This window comes from Peromyscus californicus, unplaced genomic scaffold (assembly GCF_007827085.1).
Source record: "Peromyscus californicus insignis strain IS unplaced genomic scaffold, ASM782708v3 Scaffold_9__1_contigs__length_137607984, whole genome shotgun sequence".
Classification (NCBI taxonomy): Eukaryota; Metazoa; Chordata; class Mammalia; order Rodentia; family Cricetidae; genus Peromyscus; species Peromyscus californicus.
The window spans coordinates 69,640,872-69,655,657 of NW_026294617.1; the positions used below are offsets into that span (position 1 = coordinate 69,640,872).

Consider the following 14,786-nt stretch of genomic DNA (forward strand, 5'->3'; position numbering starts at 1 on the left):
TGGGCTGCCAATTTGCACTGGGGATCCCATCTGTTCCTCCCAAGTTCTGAGTTATATGCAGGCCTCCCTCTACATCCACCTGACTTTTAAGTAGGTGCTAGGGATCCAAACTCCACTTAGCATGCTTGGCCAGCAAGTTTTATCCGTTCTAATACAATCCTCACAATTTTTGTCACATACATACATATAATCTCAGAAAGACTATATCATAAGACTAGTGTAAGAATTTATCTATACCAGAAACTAGAACTGGTCCCTTTTTTTTTTAAAGATTCATTTATTTATGTATACACTGTTCTGCCTGCATGTCTGCCTACAGGCCAGAAGAGGGCACCAGATCTCATTACAGATGGTTGTGAGCCACCATGTGGTTGCTGGGAATTGAACTCAGGACCTTTGGGAGAGCAGCCAGTGCTCTTAACCTCTATTCTAGAACTCAGAATACATGAAGTAAATCTTGAAGCCTATCTAAAAAAAGCTTCTACAAGAATTAACAAGTAGCTGCTGGGTATGGTAGCAAATTCCTTTAATCCTAGAACTTAGGAGGCTGAGAATCTTTTTAAGTTCCAGGGCAGCCTATTCTACATAGCAAATTCCAGGCCAGCCCAGGTTGTGTAGTGAGACCTTGTCTCAATAAAATAAAAATTTAAAACTGAAAATGAAAGAATTAACAAATGGTTGAGTCTGTCTCCTCCTAATACTTTCAAGATGAGGCAAGGACATCCAAAACTTGAGGGTGTGGGGCAAGGAAAGATGGCTCAGAAGATAGTCTTTCAATGGAAGCATAATAACCTGATTTCAATTCCCAGCATCCACATAGAAATTGGGTACAGGGCTGGGCAGTGGTGGCGCACGCCTTTAATCCCAGCACTCGGGAGGCAGAGGCAGGCGGATCTTTGTGAGTTGGAGGTCAATCTGGTCTACAGAGTGAGTTCCAGGAAAGGCTCAAGAGCTACACAGAGAAACCCTGTCTCGGAAAAAAAAAAAAGAAAGAAAGAAAGAAAGAAATTGGGTACAGGGTTGGCATTTGGCTCAATGGGAGCATGGTTGCTTAGCAGCACAAAAACAAAATCAAGCACAACGACATGAGACTAACGCCAGCACCAGGAAGGCAGGAAGAGGAGACTCACTAGAGCTTGTTGGACAGTCTAGTCTATCTGAATGGGGGAGCTTCAGGTGCAGTCAGAGAATAAGACGGCAACACTGACCTCCATGCTTCATGTGCATGCATATACACATGCAGAAAAACAGGATCTTGTGTACACACACACACACACACACACACACACACACACACACACACACACACACACACGAGTTTTGAGACCAATCTGGTCTACACAGTAAAATCCTACCTCATTAAGGGGAAAAAAAAGGCAAAAAGAAATATTCTAGTAATAAAAAAAAACACCTAAAAATTTGAAAACATTTAATAATGGAAACTGTCTTCTACAAGAAAATACAAATCACAAATCATATCCCTCTCATCACTCTTATGGTTCTTTTCTTCCTCCTCATTGATATCTGTGTCATCCTGGCTAAATGGAACCCCAAATGAGTTAACACTTAATATAATCCTGGAGTTAGAACTGACCAAAAAGTTACCTAACCTGGTCTCTTTGTGCAAGAATTTTCTTTCTGCACTCTGGTGACTTGAATTGTGATAGGAAAGCATATAAATACTTGTGCTTGATGCTTCCTGTCCTGGAAGGATGGTCATGGATAAGGAAGCCAGGAACAGTAAGATGGAAATGTTCTACAAAGATTAGGGCTTGCATACCCACAGCACAAAGCTTGGACAATGTAAATGCCAAGTATTCACTAAATGAATATAATTTGGAGAGGGAAAAGTGGGCACAGAAAATGAAAGGCAAAGGCAGGAAGAAAAAAATAGAAAGACAGAAAAATGACATATCCACAGATATTTCAGTTCATAAAAATCTTAAAAATATCCGGGGCAATTAGGCGCCTGGATGTATCATACCAGGAGCAGTCTCAAATTTTCGGGGATAATTTGACCCCTCAACCCCAATGAAATCAAGTCCTGAAACAAAAAAGAAAAGAAAAGAAAAAACAACCAGTGAAATTTTGCTTGTGAATGAGAACATCTGCCCCAATACACAAACCCCATTGTACCTGTGGATATTTTAAGGGTAGGTTTGAATTATTTCTTAAATTAAAAAAAGGAATTTCAAGTTTGCTCTATGAAAACATAAAAGAAATCATGCATAAAGGTATGTTATATCATGAAGTTGACAACAGGAGCTTACAAAGCTACCACCAAGCCTTTCACACCAAGATGACAGTGGCATTATCTATCATTTCATTCTAGCCACGCATAATTGATTTGTGACTCCAGACTTCTAAAATCTGCTATTTTCTAATCATTACAACAGTCCTTGATTTCTAACCAGATTCTTATTTTAAGACAGCTATGGATAAAGATTGGGAATCACCTCCCCCTGACCCCGACACACAAACACAGAGACAGACAGACCACACACACACACACACACACACACACACACACACACACACACACACACACACACACGATAAAATCTGAATGGTAACATGTCAACAAGCCTAAAATTTCAATCCTCTGTTAAACCCAGACCTCTTTTTTTTTTCTCTCTCTCTCTTTGAGACAGGGTTCTCTGTGTAGCCCTGCCTGTCCTGGAACTCCCTTTGTCGATGAGGTTGACCTCGAACTCACAGAGATCCACCTGCCTCTGCTCCCAAGTGCTGGGTCTAATGGCGTGCAACACCATCACAGGGCCAGATCTCTTCATAAAGAGGAAAACCCACAAGCTCTAATGTGCCAGCTCAGACAGGAAGTTAGATGATATTACAAAAAAGAAGGCACTTTAAGCTCTTACTTAGCATGCACACTGCCTTGGTTCAATCCTCAGGACCAAGACACTCTTGAGATTTTGGGGCTGCTCTCATTAAAACAGCAAATTATAGTTTACCATTGAACATAACTTGGTGTATCCCATAAGCATACATGATACCTCGGTTCAAGTACAAAAGTCAGCCAAAAAAATGTTGGTTTTTTTCAAATCCTATGAACACTCTACCAAATGACACACACTAATAAGACTACTTAATGAAAAACTTGAAGTGCAGTGAGTCTCTTCTTGATAAAATACATCAAAAAAATGAAAATTTTAAAAAAAAAAAGGATATTCCAAGCCAGACACCGTGGTATGCTATCAATCCCAGCACTCAGGAGGCAGGGGCAACAAAGCAATAGTGTTGACTCTGACTCTGGGCTCTGCTGATCTTGACAATGAGTACCTTAATCGGTTTAAGAGGATAGTTTCATCTTTTGAGTGTAATTTACTCAAAAGATGAAACTATCCTAACATAGAACTCTAAAGGAAATACACCCAGAGCTAAAAGGAGCAATATGGGATAATGCAAAGAGCATAAAGTTTAGGTCAAATAGTTCTGAATTCAAATACAAGTAAATTCATAATCTCTTTTTCAATCTTAAGCTTTACCATTAAGATGGTGATGATAAAGATTTTAAAGCCAGGTGCAGTGTATGCACCTACATATATAATTCCTGGACAGGTGAAGGCAGGAAGACCAGGAGTTCATTCAAAGTCATCCTCAGTTACATAGTTAGTTTAAGGCACATGAGACCTAGTCTCATCAACAACAAAATGTACAGAATTTCCTTAAAAGAGGATTGATTTCAGGTTAGGTGGAATGACGCTCATCTATCACTCCAGCACTTGGGAAGCTAAGCCAAAAAGATTATGAGTTCCAAACCGGCTTGCAAGAATGTTAATAACAAAACAGTAACAATGTGGGGGAAACACAACACACTGGCTACTTCATAAAAGTGATCAAGTGAACTGGTTCACAGAATATGCTCACAAAGGCATGCCTAACCAAACACATACCGATTAATTTAAATCTTCATCCCTATATCATCTTCTCTATCTCAGGTCTTAAAAGGTACTCTTCCAGGTTGTTTTTGATTTTTGTATTTTGGTTTTTTCTAAACAATAGTTCTCTGTGCAGCCCTGGTTATCCTGGAACTCACAGAGATCCACCTACCCCTGCCTCCAGAGTGCTTGGATTAAAGGTGTGTGCCACCACTGCCTGGCTACTCTTCCAATTTTTAAGGCTAAATATAACCTTAAAATAAGATAACAGAAATGCTTCAAGCAAAGTCATTTCTAGGACTGAGTACATCACAATAGTAGAACATTTACCTATTATACACAGACCCTGATTTTCAATTAACAGCACCATGCCAAAAAAAGAAATTCTCAGAATCCCAAAGACAGGAAAGTCACTCACTCGTTCCATCATCTGGTTCAAAGTGGCCAGTGTTGTTCCATGTGTTGCCACTACTATTGCCATAGTTATCATCAGTATTGGCTGGCTCTGCATAATCAGCTGGGTTAAAGGTTCTGGGGGGAAAAAAAGAAAGCTTTTGAATTTCTAACTTCATTAGCAGATTCAGCAAATGTTAACTCAAATAAAACAATCAGAATATTGACTATTTCCTTCCTAACAGAGATGAGTCACTCCCCATTCTATAATCTCACATGCTTGCTTTTCTTATCAGCCAATGCAAAATGGCACAGCATAAGCTATCCACAAATGATCCAGATGGTAAATGCCTGTATCTGAGAAATGAGCACAAATCTACACACTTTTTATTCATCTACAAATCAGCCAGGTATCATAGTGCATCTATAACCACCATTTGGAAGGCTGAGGCAAAAGAACTGTGAGCTTAAAGCCAGCTTAGGTTAGGAAGAAAACAGAGCTCACTTTAAAAAGCAGGTCTATAAATGATTCTAATCTCATTTTGGCTAAGGATGTCTCTGTTGATTCTCAGGGTGAAAAATTAAAAATCAATGAAACTTACCCCATTCCTTGAGCAGAAAACCTTCCCCCTCGCCTACCAGAGCTACCTGCAGAAAAATAGACATATTTTAGAAGTTGATATTGAACAACTTGCCAGCCCAAACTTATGAAGGCAACTGGTTACTACCAAATTTCCTTTCATTCAGTCCTACGGAACATACCAGTTGATCTAATACAGGACAATTATCGTCAACAGCTATTTATTTGCTGCTTAAACTGTTGAGTCTTGGGCTAGGGAGATAGCTCAGGCAAAGTGTTTGACATCCAAGCTTAAGAACCTCAACCTGATGAATCCCTGGGACTCACTGACCAGTCAAACAGCCTACAAGTAACCCCAAGACAATGAGACCCTGTTTCAAAAAAAAAGGGCACCAGATGGAGCCTTGGACTGATCCAGCAAGGAAAATTCCATGTGCCACTTTGGCTTAAAGGAGATGTTCTTTTTTTTTTTTTAAAAAAAAAAGATTTATTATGTATACAGTGTTCTGTCTGCATGTATCCCTGCAGGTCAGAAGAGGGCGCCAGATCTCATTACAGATGGTTGTGAGCCACCATGTGGTTGCTGGGAATTGAACTCAGGACCTTTGGAAGAGCAAGCAGTGCTCTTAACCTCTGAGCCATCTCTCCAGCCCAAAGGAAATGTTCTTTTACCTGAGTTTATTAAATTGCTACTAACAATTCTGAAACCAATGGGGATGAATGTACAGGAGAGATAAGGACAGTGCCAAGTTAGACTTCAAGTCCTCAGTTGTGGACTGTCCATTATCAATGAAATACTGAGAATAAATATATGCCTGATGTTGCTAAATGTAAGTAGAGAACAATTTCCCAAGTAAGTTTGCAAACTCAAAGTAGAAAATTCACCTAAAATACAAAGTAGAACTGTCTAAGATCAAGTAACAGTAAGTGAAGAAAAACAGAAAAGGAAGGAAAAGACCAATTAAAAGACCATTCCACCAAAGACTACTAGAGCCAAAACTCAGAGCAAAGAAATATGTGACAAAAGTACATCATCTTTACAAGTTTTGAAACTAACCTTAAACCCAAAGTTTTTGTTTCGTGTTTTATTTTTTGTTCAAAATTTCTCCTGCAGTGTCTCATTAATAGATAACATAATTGATGTTATTCAGAAAAAAATGGCCAGAGGCGATGACAACAGCATTGAAGACCTTAGAGAAGCACTTCTGAAACCCCATCTGACCTGGCCAGAGAGAAAGGCCTCTCAGTACAGACTACTCTTGTCCTCGCCATTCTCACTGTTCTGTACAAAGCATTTGGGATTGGTTTTTTTTTTTGTTTTGTTTTGCTGTTGTTGTTGTTTGGCCAAAATCTGATAAAATAAGGAGACTGCCATGCTTATCTATGAATGTGAATTTAGTCAAATAAAATTTTTGAACATTTGATACTTTTTCTCTTATAACTTTTTGTTTTGGAGAAATACTGCAAACTTTTCCCCCCCACTCAGTGCAGGTTATCAAACCCAGGGCCTTGTGCATGTTAGGCCAGCCTTGCCATTAAGCTGTACTACCATCCTGGTGAAATTTTTGACTGCTCAAATAAATGTTTATTTTTATTTATTTGACTGGTCTTTGGAAACAGAGTCTCACTATGTAGCCTTGGCTGGCCTGAACTTGCTATGTACATCAGGCTAACCTCTAACTCAGAGATCCACCTGCCTCAGCCTCCAAAGTGCTCAGATTAAAAGTGTGCACCACCACTCCTGAGTGTATCACATGTGTGCAGGAAGAACTTGAGGAAGTCAAAGCAAGCATCAGATCTCCTGGAATTGGAGTTACAGATGGCTGTGAGGCACTATGTTGATGCTGGGAACAGAAGCCAAGTCCTCTGCAAAAACAGTACGCATTCTCAATGGCTGAACCACTCTCCAACCCATTGTTTTGACTCATTATAGGAAACATTTCTGATGGTTGTCTTTCTGATAAAAAGCTGGGTGGCTTTTCTTTTTTCTTTTTTTGGTTTTTCGAGACAGGGTTTCTCTGTGTAGCTTTGCGCCTTTCCTGGAACTCACTTGGTAGCCCAGGATGGCCTTGAACTCACACTCACAGAGATCTGCCTGGCTCTGCCTCCCAAGTGCTGGGATTAAAGGCTTGCGCCACCACCGCCCGGCGCATTTTTTTTTTATTTTAATTTTTCTTTCCTTACCAGTAGTATGCCTCCTTATTTCTTTAATGTGGTATTTCTGAAATGTGTTAAGAATCTAATAATTCATGGTTCATAATAATTTGTTTCATCATTATCAACAAAGTCAACTTTGTTGAAATAAATGGGGTGGAATAATTGGTAAGTTTGCTTAAGCTATTACAGAAATTACTTGGTAAAGTGCATTAAAAGCCTGAATATATCAAGGCATGGTGGCACACATTTTTGATCCTAACACTCTGGAAGCAGAAGCAGGTTAATCTCTGTGTGTTTCAGGCCAGCCTGGTCTACATAGCCAAGGGCTACAGTGTGAGACCTAGTCTCAAAACGAAAAGTAAACTTACTAGAAAATACAAATCTTAAAACCAGGGCTAGTGAGATGGCTCAATGAGGTAAAAATATTTGTTGCCAAATCTAATGACTTGAGTTTAATCCTCAGGACCCAATGGTGGAAAGAGAGTTCCTCTGCTATCCACCTATGTGTCACACATATATGCACACAAAATATATAATTAAGCGGTTCAATATTTCTTAACTTGAGGGGTAAAGTGGGGGGGATGGACCTTGAGCTGGGAGTTAATACAGTGACAAACATTCACCTAGCATCCCCCAGCTACTGGCACCACAAGAAAAACAGGTCTTAAAATCATTTTCAACACTATCATAATAATCATTCATAAAATTTATGGATGAAGATGTTTATTACAATGATGGTACTTTGGTCAGGCAATGGTGTCACACATCTTTAATCCCAGCACTGGGGGGGGGGGGGGGGGGGGGGGGGGGGGAAAGCAGGCAGATCTCTGTGAGTTGGAGGCCAACTTTGTCTACAAAGTGAGTTCCAAGACAGCCAAGACTACACACAGAAACCCTGCCTCAAAAAAACAAAATAAATAAGTAAATAAAATAAAATAAAGATAAAAACAATTTACTTTTAACATTAAATGGAAATGGTTCAATGTTTAGGAGTGCTTCCTGCTCTTATAGAAGATCTGGGTTCCCAAAAACTACAGAGTGGTTCATAACAGCAGGCTGTAATTCTAAATCTAGATCTGATGCCCTCTACTGGCTTATGGGGTTATACTATATGGCAGCATTCTTGCCCAGCATGTACAAGCAAAATGAAAAAACAGAAAAACAAAAAGACTTTTGTCATCTCTCCGAAACTTTGAACAGTCAAGGAAATGGGTAGGAGGGAGAAGTGGAGGGAAAACAAAGAAACTTAGAATCCTTGAACTCATTGTCTATCACCATACAAATATAATCTTTCTTAGGGGGAAAAATTTTAAAAAAAGGTTTAATAAAGATGTAAGTTTAAAAATGAAAAACCAGAAAGTAACTAGTAGGGAATACTGCCATCTGAGGTTGACTTTAGATCCCCTCACACACACAAGAACCAGCACACAAACATGCACACACATGGGCTCACACACTGCTGGATCTTTGATCAAGTGTACTACATTAGCAATAAAGACTAGAGTTGTCATCTACTTTCTTTCCCATTCTACCCAGCACAAATACATACTCTAGCATAAATTTGCCTGTCAACTCTACTAAGGTATTTATCACCTTCCCCACCAAACTGTCACCTCTGCCTCGGCCACGGCCTCTTCTGCCTCTGTCTGTGCCTCTTCCAGAAGGCCCTCCACTCTTGGTGCTATCCAATCCATTTTCCTGGCCCCGAACTGAAATATAAAACATACACAACCAGAACAAGGTCAATGAATATACATGTGTTATATTGATATATAAATTATATTGAATACAGTATTAAGGAGACAAAACTAAAAGAACATGACCTGGTAGGATGGAACATGAAAGTTACTCAAGGAATAGTGATGAGACACAACTGAGTTGAGTCAAGTAACTTTACAAATGATTACATGGTTGTTTAATGCTATATTAGTGACTGTGGTAGGAAAGGCTACATGCAAAAGATGTCAAGACCTTAAGAGATAGGTGGCAAAAAAAAAGCAAATAGTTGATATAACAGTTCCAAGGTCCTGTCTAGCAGGGGCCTGACACATCCCTGGAGTCTAGACATTACTGACCCACAGCTGGTTTTGATAAAGCCCCATGCATACACTCTCGTCCACGGCTGGCACCTCTCCCCCGTCTTGGTGGCCCACCACGTCGCCGACTATAGTCTCTGTCTCGGTCTCGATTTTCTTTTCCTTCTTCATTAGATTCAGTTTGTCCACCATCTTTCTGTCCTGAGACTCCTTTCTTCTTTCCGACCATCTCCCAGGAATGCTAAAGAAAGGTAGAGCATTCATGACTGATCAATTGGACTACAATTAGTACACTACAGGTGAAAGCTGGTACAATTATCTTCTCAGGATCCACAGTTTAAGAAATTTTGAGCTGGGCAGTAGTGGCCCACACCTTTAATCCCAGCATTCAGGATGCAGACAAAGGCAGATCTGAGTTCCAGGACAACCAGGGCTATAAAAGAGAAACCCTGTCTGTACGGGGAGTAGGGTATGGGTGGGGGTATCTGTGTGTATATTAACTGCTAGTACCAGATGAGTTATGTAAGGAAAAAGAATTATTACTATGATCATCTTTAGACACTATTAGTTTTTTTTTTTTTTTAATGACCTCATCCACTAAAAAAATATTCAATGCCACCAGTATTGACTCCCCATTGGTTTTACTATCGTAGCTGATTTAAATGTGGCCTAAGCCTATATTCTATAGCTTGTTTTCCCTTTTTGATATAGTTGGAGGTCTTAGAACTATGAAGACCAAGCTGGCCTAGAAACTACAGCTATCTGTCTGCCTCTGTCTCCTGAGTACTGGGATTAAAGCATGCACCACACAGCTCTAAACTTCTTTCCCCTTTTTTTTCTTTTTCTTTTTGTTGTGAGCAACAAGTTGACAGACTCATTAATTGAAGTGTTGAGAATAAGTTAACTGCTGACTACTCAGCTCTAAGTAGATTATCTATCTACAGCATCCCTTCCAAGGCTGAGCGAACATGACAGAACATGGCTAAAAGAATGTGAGAGCCACCAGAGGACAGAAAGGAGTGCTGTGAGAAGCATCTGCTGGCTATGACATGGCAAGTACACCATGAACTCCTATCAGCAGTGGTGACAAGATTGGGTCCATCAACATTCCATCATGGATTGGGAAAGGGCTCACAAGGCCCCACCTCTGCCTAAGGAGATACAGGCAGTTAATGGTTGCTGGAGGAGGGGGAATCATATTACTCAGTGGTGTAGCCACTGAAAAATTACCCCTGCTAAGGTAATCAACTCCCAACCCATTTTCATGCATGCAAACCTAATTAAAGGTACACATATAGGCAGTAAAGAAGGAGTGATACATGTTGAAAAGGAGTTTGGTAGGAGGCAGACGGGGACAAAAAAAAAGCTAATGGGGGAAATATGATCAAAGTATATTTATTATACATGCATGAAATCACGAAATAATAAGTAAAAATTAAAAATAAAAATAAATCCATTTCCCACTATTTGCTACTATCCTAGGGAACTGATAATCTTCTAGTGGTTTACTGACAGTTGATATTTTTAAATATCTTCAGTTGGGTTGGGTGGCGGTGCACATGCCTTTAGTCCAGTATTCTGGAAGCAGAGGAAGGCAGGTCTCTGAATTCAAGGCCAGCTTGGTCTACAGATTGAGTTCTAGGACAGCTGGAGCTACACAGAGAAACCCTATCTCAGAAAAACAAATGAACATCTTTAAGTGGTATATTTTTTTTTCTTTTGGTTTTTTGAGACAGGGTTTCTCTGTGTAGCTTTGGAGCCTGTCCTGGAACTCACTCTGTAGCCCAGGCTAGCCTCGAACTCAGAGATCCTCCTGCCTCTGCCTCCCAGTGCTGGGATTAAAGGCGTGTGCCACCACCGCCCGGCCTGAAGTGGTATATTAAAGGATGAACTCTATCCCAACCAAAACTCCTCAGTGTAAGACCAGTATTGTGAAAATGTTTCAAAATGCTCTTCTCACATAAAACTAAAGTCCTCCAGTAAGTGCTATAGCAGTATCAAAAATGTAGGAAGGCAGTGTTGTTGTTAAAAACAAGACAAATACAAAAGAATTCTCATTAGGTGGGAAGGAGAAATGAGAACAATTTGTCTAAATTCCAAGGCAAGCAATCCTCCAAGATATTCTCTATCAGATCCAGGAATGTCAACAGACTATACAGCTTGTTCTTTTACTAGCAGAACAAAACTAAGTTCAAGTAATGAAAGAGTATGTTAATATAAAGCTAACAAGTATTAGAGGAAAGTCCTCTATTTAGAATCTAGCAATTTGTGACTACTTATCAGCAACTAAAATGAACAGAAATCTTCCATGATTACTAAATACCTCTAATTCAAAGCAACACAAGCCTTCTAAGCCTTAAAATCAGTCATGTGGAATGAACACTTTGTTCCAGACCAATCAGAAGAGACTGACTTCACTTGCTTTCACTTATGATTCTAATGAAGAGGATATGTATATAAACGGATAGTATTTGTAATCTGCCAGAATCTCCATGGATGTTTCTTATTCTATTTAGAATGTTGCTTTAAGACTGTTTTTAGAATTATTAAAACACTATTAGCACTCTACCGTGTCTGGATTTCCTTCCAGGAGAACATTGATGGCTCTGTTGACATCTCCATTGCAGTCATGTAAAGCAATCACACATTCATCCTGGTTTTTGCCTGTGATATCAATCAACTGAAAGAGGAAAATCAGTAACCATAAGCAAAGTTTATACTCCAAAAAAGAAACTAGATGAAGGGAGGAGATACCAGCTACAACTAAAAGAAACAAGCTTAAAAAGCAAGACATGTAAAATTTAATTGTACTTTCAAAAAGCAAAACTTTAAGGTTGAAAAGATGACTTGGCAGGTTAAGGGCATTTGCCACCAAGCCAGACAACTTGAGTTCAATCCCTACGACCTACAGATAGGAGGAGAAAACCAACTCCCACAAATTGTCATGTTGCCTCCACATCAATAGTACTATAGTATACATGCGTACAAATACATCTAAATGTTAACAAAAGCAAAATTTTAACACCTGTAGCTTAGGGATGAGGTCAAAAATATTCACAAAGGAATTAAGCATCAAATGGAAAATCAAGTTGAAAGACACAAGCTTCTGTTCTGCATATCATTTTCCACACTTCCTAGATCCAAGGGGCTAAGAATACAGTTCAGTGGTGAGGTATGAAATTAGTATTCACAAGATTCTGGGGGTATCAGAACACACACAGAGTTAGAATTAAGATAGAACTTTTGGACAAGGTAGCTATTCAAAGGAATGCAATATATAAGCATTGGAAACAATTACTTAATGGTCTAAACTATCAATGAATCTAATTATTCTTCCTTGTGTATGTATGATGTATACTCCAATATCTATGTGTGTAGAAGAAATGGAGGTTAGAGGACAACCTTGGTGTCAGTCCTACATTTTCACCTTGAGACAGTCTCTCATTGGTTGTTCACCACTGTATACAGAAGCTCAGAGTTTGTCTCTACCTCCCATCTCACAGTAAGAGCACTGAGATTACAAATGTGTGCTCCTATGCATGGTTTGCCGGGCTTTATGGGATTCAAAGTCAGGTTCTCAAGCACTTTCCCCACTGAGTCATCTCCCTACCCAGGATAATTATATTCAATGTATATGCAATTATCAATGTAAGCATCAATGACATTTAATCATTCTGATATTTTCTTAGCTTACAGAAAGTTAGTGGGACACTCACTTGTTTCACCTTCTCCTCAAAGTCAGCATCATTATGGTCCGAAATCATCTGTGCAAGTCGAATCTGCTCTGCAGTAGCCTAGGAGGTGAAATAGGATCAAGAAACCTTAATCAAGAGGTAAGAAATTAACGAAGAGGGACCTACATAGTAAATCTTTACACTCTACCACACCAGTTTCTTCTCTATTTAAAAAAAAAAAAAAAAAAAAAAAAAGACCTGGGCAGTGGTGGCATATGCTCTTAATTCCAGAGGCAGAGGCAATAGGATCTCTGAGTTTGAAGCCAACCTGGTCTACAGATCAAGTTCTAGGACAGCTAGGACTGTTACACAGAGAAACCTTGTCTCAAAAAACAAACAACCCGCTGGGCGGTGGTGGCACACGCCTTTAATCCCAGCACTCGGGAGGCAGAGCCAGGCGGATCTCTGTGAGTTCAAGGCCAGCCTGGGCTACCAAGTGAGTTCCAGGAAAAGGCACAAAGCTACACAGAGAAACCCTGTCTCAAAAAACCAAAAAAAAAAAAAAAACCAAAACCAAAACAAACAAACAGACAACCCCCCCAAAAAAAACAAAAAAAGCCAAACCAGTAGGATGCAGATCAAGCTCAAAAGTAAAGCACTTGCCTAGCATGTGTGTAGCTCTAGAAGCAGAAGCAGGGAGATCTCTGTAAGTTCAGGACCAGCCTGGTCTACAGAGCAAGTTCCAGGACAGCCAGGGCTACACAGAGAAACGCTGCCTTGAAAAACCGGGGTGTGTGTGTTAAGGAGAGCAGACCTGGTGGTACAGACCTGTAATCCCACAAACTCAGAGGTTGAGGCTTGAATATCGTTAAGTCAAGGCCAGTCTGAACAATTTAGTGAAATCTTGTCTCAACAAAAAGAAGCCTGGCTGTGGTGGTGCACACCTTTAATCCCAGCACTGAGGCAGAAGCAGGAGGATCTCTGAGTTCAATGCCAGGCAAGGCAAGACAGAGAAACCCTGTCTCCAAAAAAGAAAAAAAGAAGAAAGAAAAGGAATTTATTTATTTAGAGACAAGAGGGAAATTTGTAAGGGAGCAGATCATGATGACAGCACATGTCTAAGCTCACTACACAAAAGCTGAGACACAGGAGATTCCAAGTTTAAGGTCAGCCTAGAATACACAGTGAGTACCAACCAGGACAGCCAGGGATACATAGCAAGACTGGAGGAAAGCCAGGAAAGAGATAAGGGAAAGGGGAAATAGAAAGTCAAGGAACATATGGGGAAACCTTTAGTCTTATGTATTCAATATATTTGGACAATAGCTCAATTTAAGTAATTAATTCACATTGGTATAACACCCATAACACTAGTTATGGATTCTGTGATTACAGCACACCTAAATTAAACTTAATACCCAAGGTTAATTTATTTCTCTAAAACTTAATTATGCTCTAAGGCAGTGGTTCTCAACCAGTGGGTCATGACCCTTTGGAGGTGGGATGACTCTTTCACAGTGGTCGAATACCAAATATCCTGCATATAAGATATCTACATTACAATTCATAACAGTAGCAAAATTACAGTTATGAAGTAGCAATGAAAATAATTTTATGGTTGGAGGTCACCACAACACGAGGAACTGTATTAAAGGGTCACATCATTAGGTAGGTTCAGAACCACTGCTCATTTGTTCATTTAAAAGGATTATTATTAGTGAAAACCCTAGCTTCTCTTGGGAAAGGAAAACTCAGGTAAGGCCTCAAGACCTTAGGGGAAAGTAAGAGCAGAAGTCAAAATCTTTCAGAAAAAAGATATCTTGGCAAATACTGGCTAAAGAAATCGCAATGTAAGTAATATACTACTCAATCAGCTCAGATACCAGAAGGAAAACACTGTTAGACATACCTAGCACAGAACTCAAAATGAAGCCCTACGCCTTACAATATTAAGCAACAGAAAGTAAACTTGTTATATCACAGTATGCCTCTGACAGTTATCAGGCCTGAAACAGAAGAGTCAAGGAATAGATAAGAAGAAGGAACC

General features: G+C 39.7%; 1 protein-coding gene across 20 annotated transcripts in view; it reads right to left on the bottom strand.

The window, feature by feature from the left end:
* Positions 1-14,786, bottom strand: part of Ubap2l (ubiquitin associated protein 2 like) — a 54,998-nt gene that overhangs the window by 35,570 nt on the left and 4,642 nt on the right. For 8 of the 20 annotated variants that reach the window (XM_052730100.1, XM_052730095.1, XM_052730090.1 and 5 more), the window contains exons 3-9: positions 12,782-12,859; positions 11,635-11,745; positions 9,105-9,306; positions 8,643-8,738; positions 4,895-4,940; positions 4,318-4,430; positions 1,985-2,044 (exon numbers count right to left, since the gene is read on the bottom strand). In XM_052730100.1, coding sequence (XP_052586060.1) covers positions 1,985-2,044; positions 4,318-4,430; positions 4,895-4,940; positions 8,643-8,738; positions 9,105-9,306; positions 11,635-11,745; positions 12,782-12,859 — 706 coding nt within the window. The remainder of the gene's footprint in view (positions 1-1,984; positions 2,045-4,317; positions 4,431-4,894; positions 4,941-8,642; positions 8,739-9,104; positions 9,307-11,634; positions 11,746-12,781; positions 12,860-14,786) is intronic. The other 12 variants (XM_052730105.1, XM_052730103.1, XM_052730102.1 and 9 more) reach the window with 3 other exon arrangements.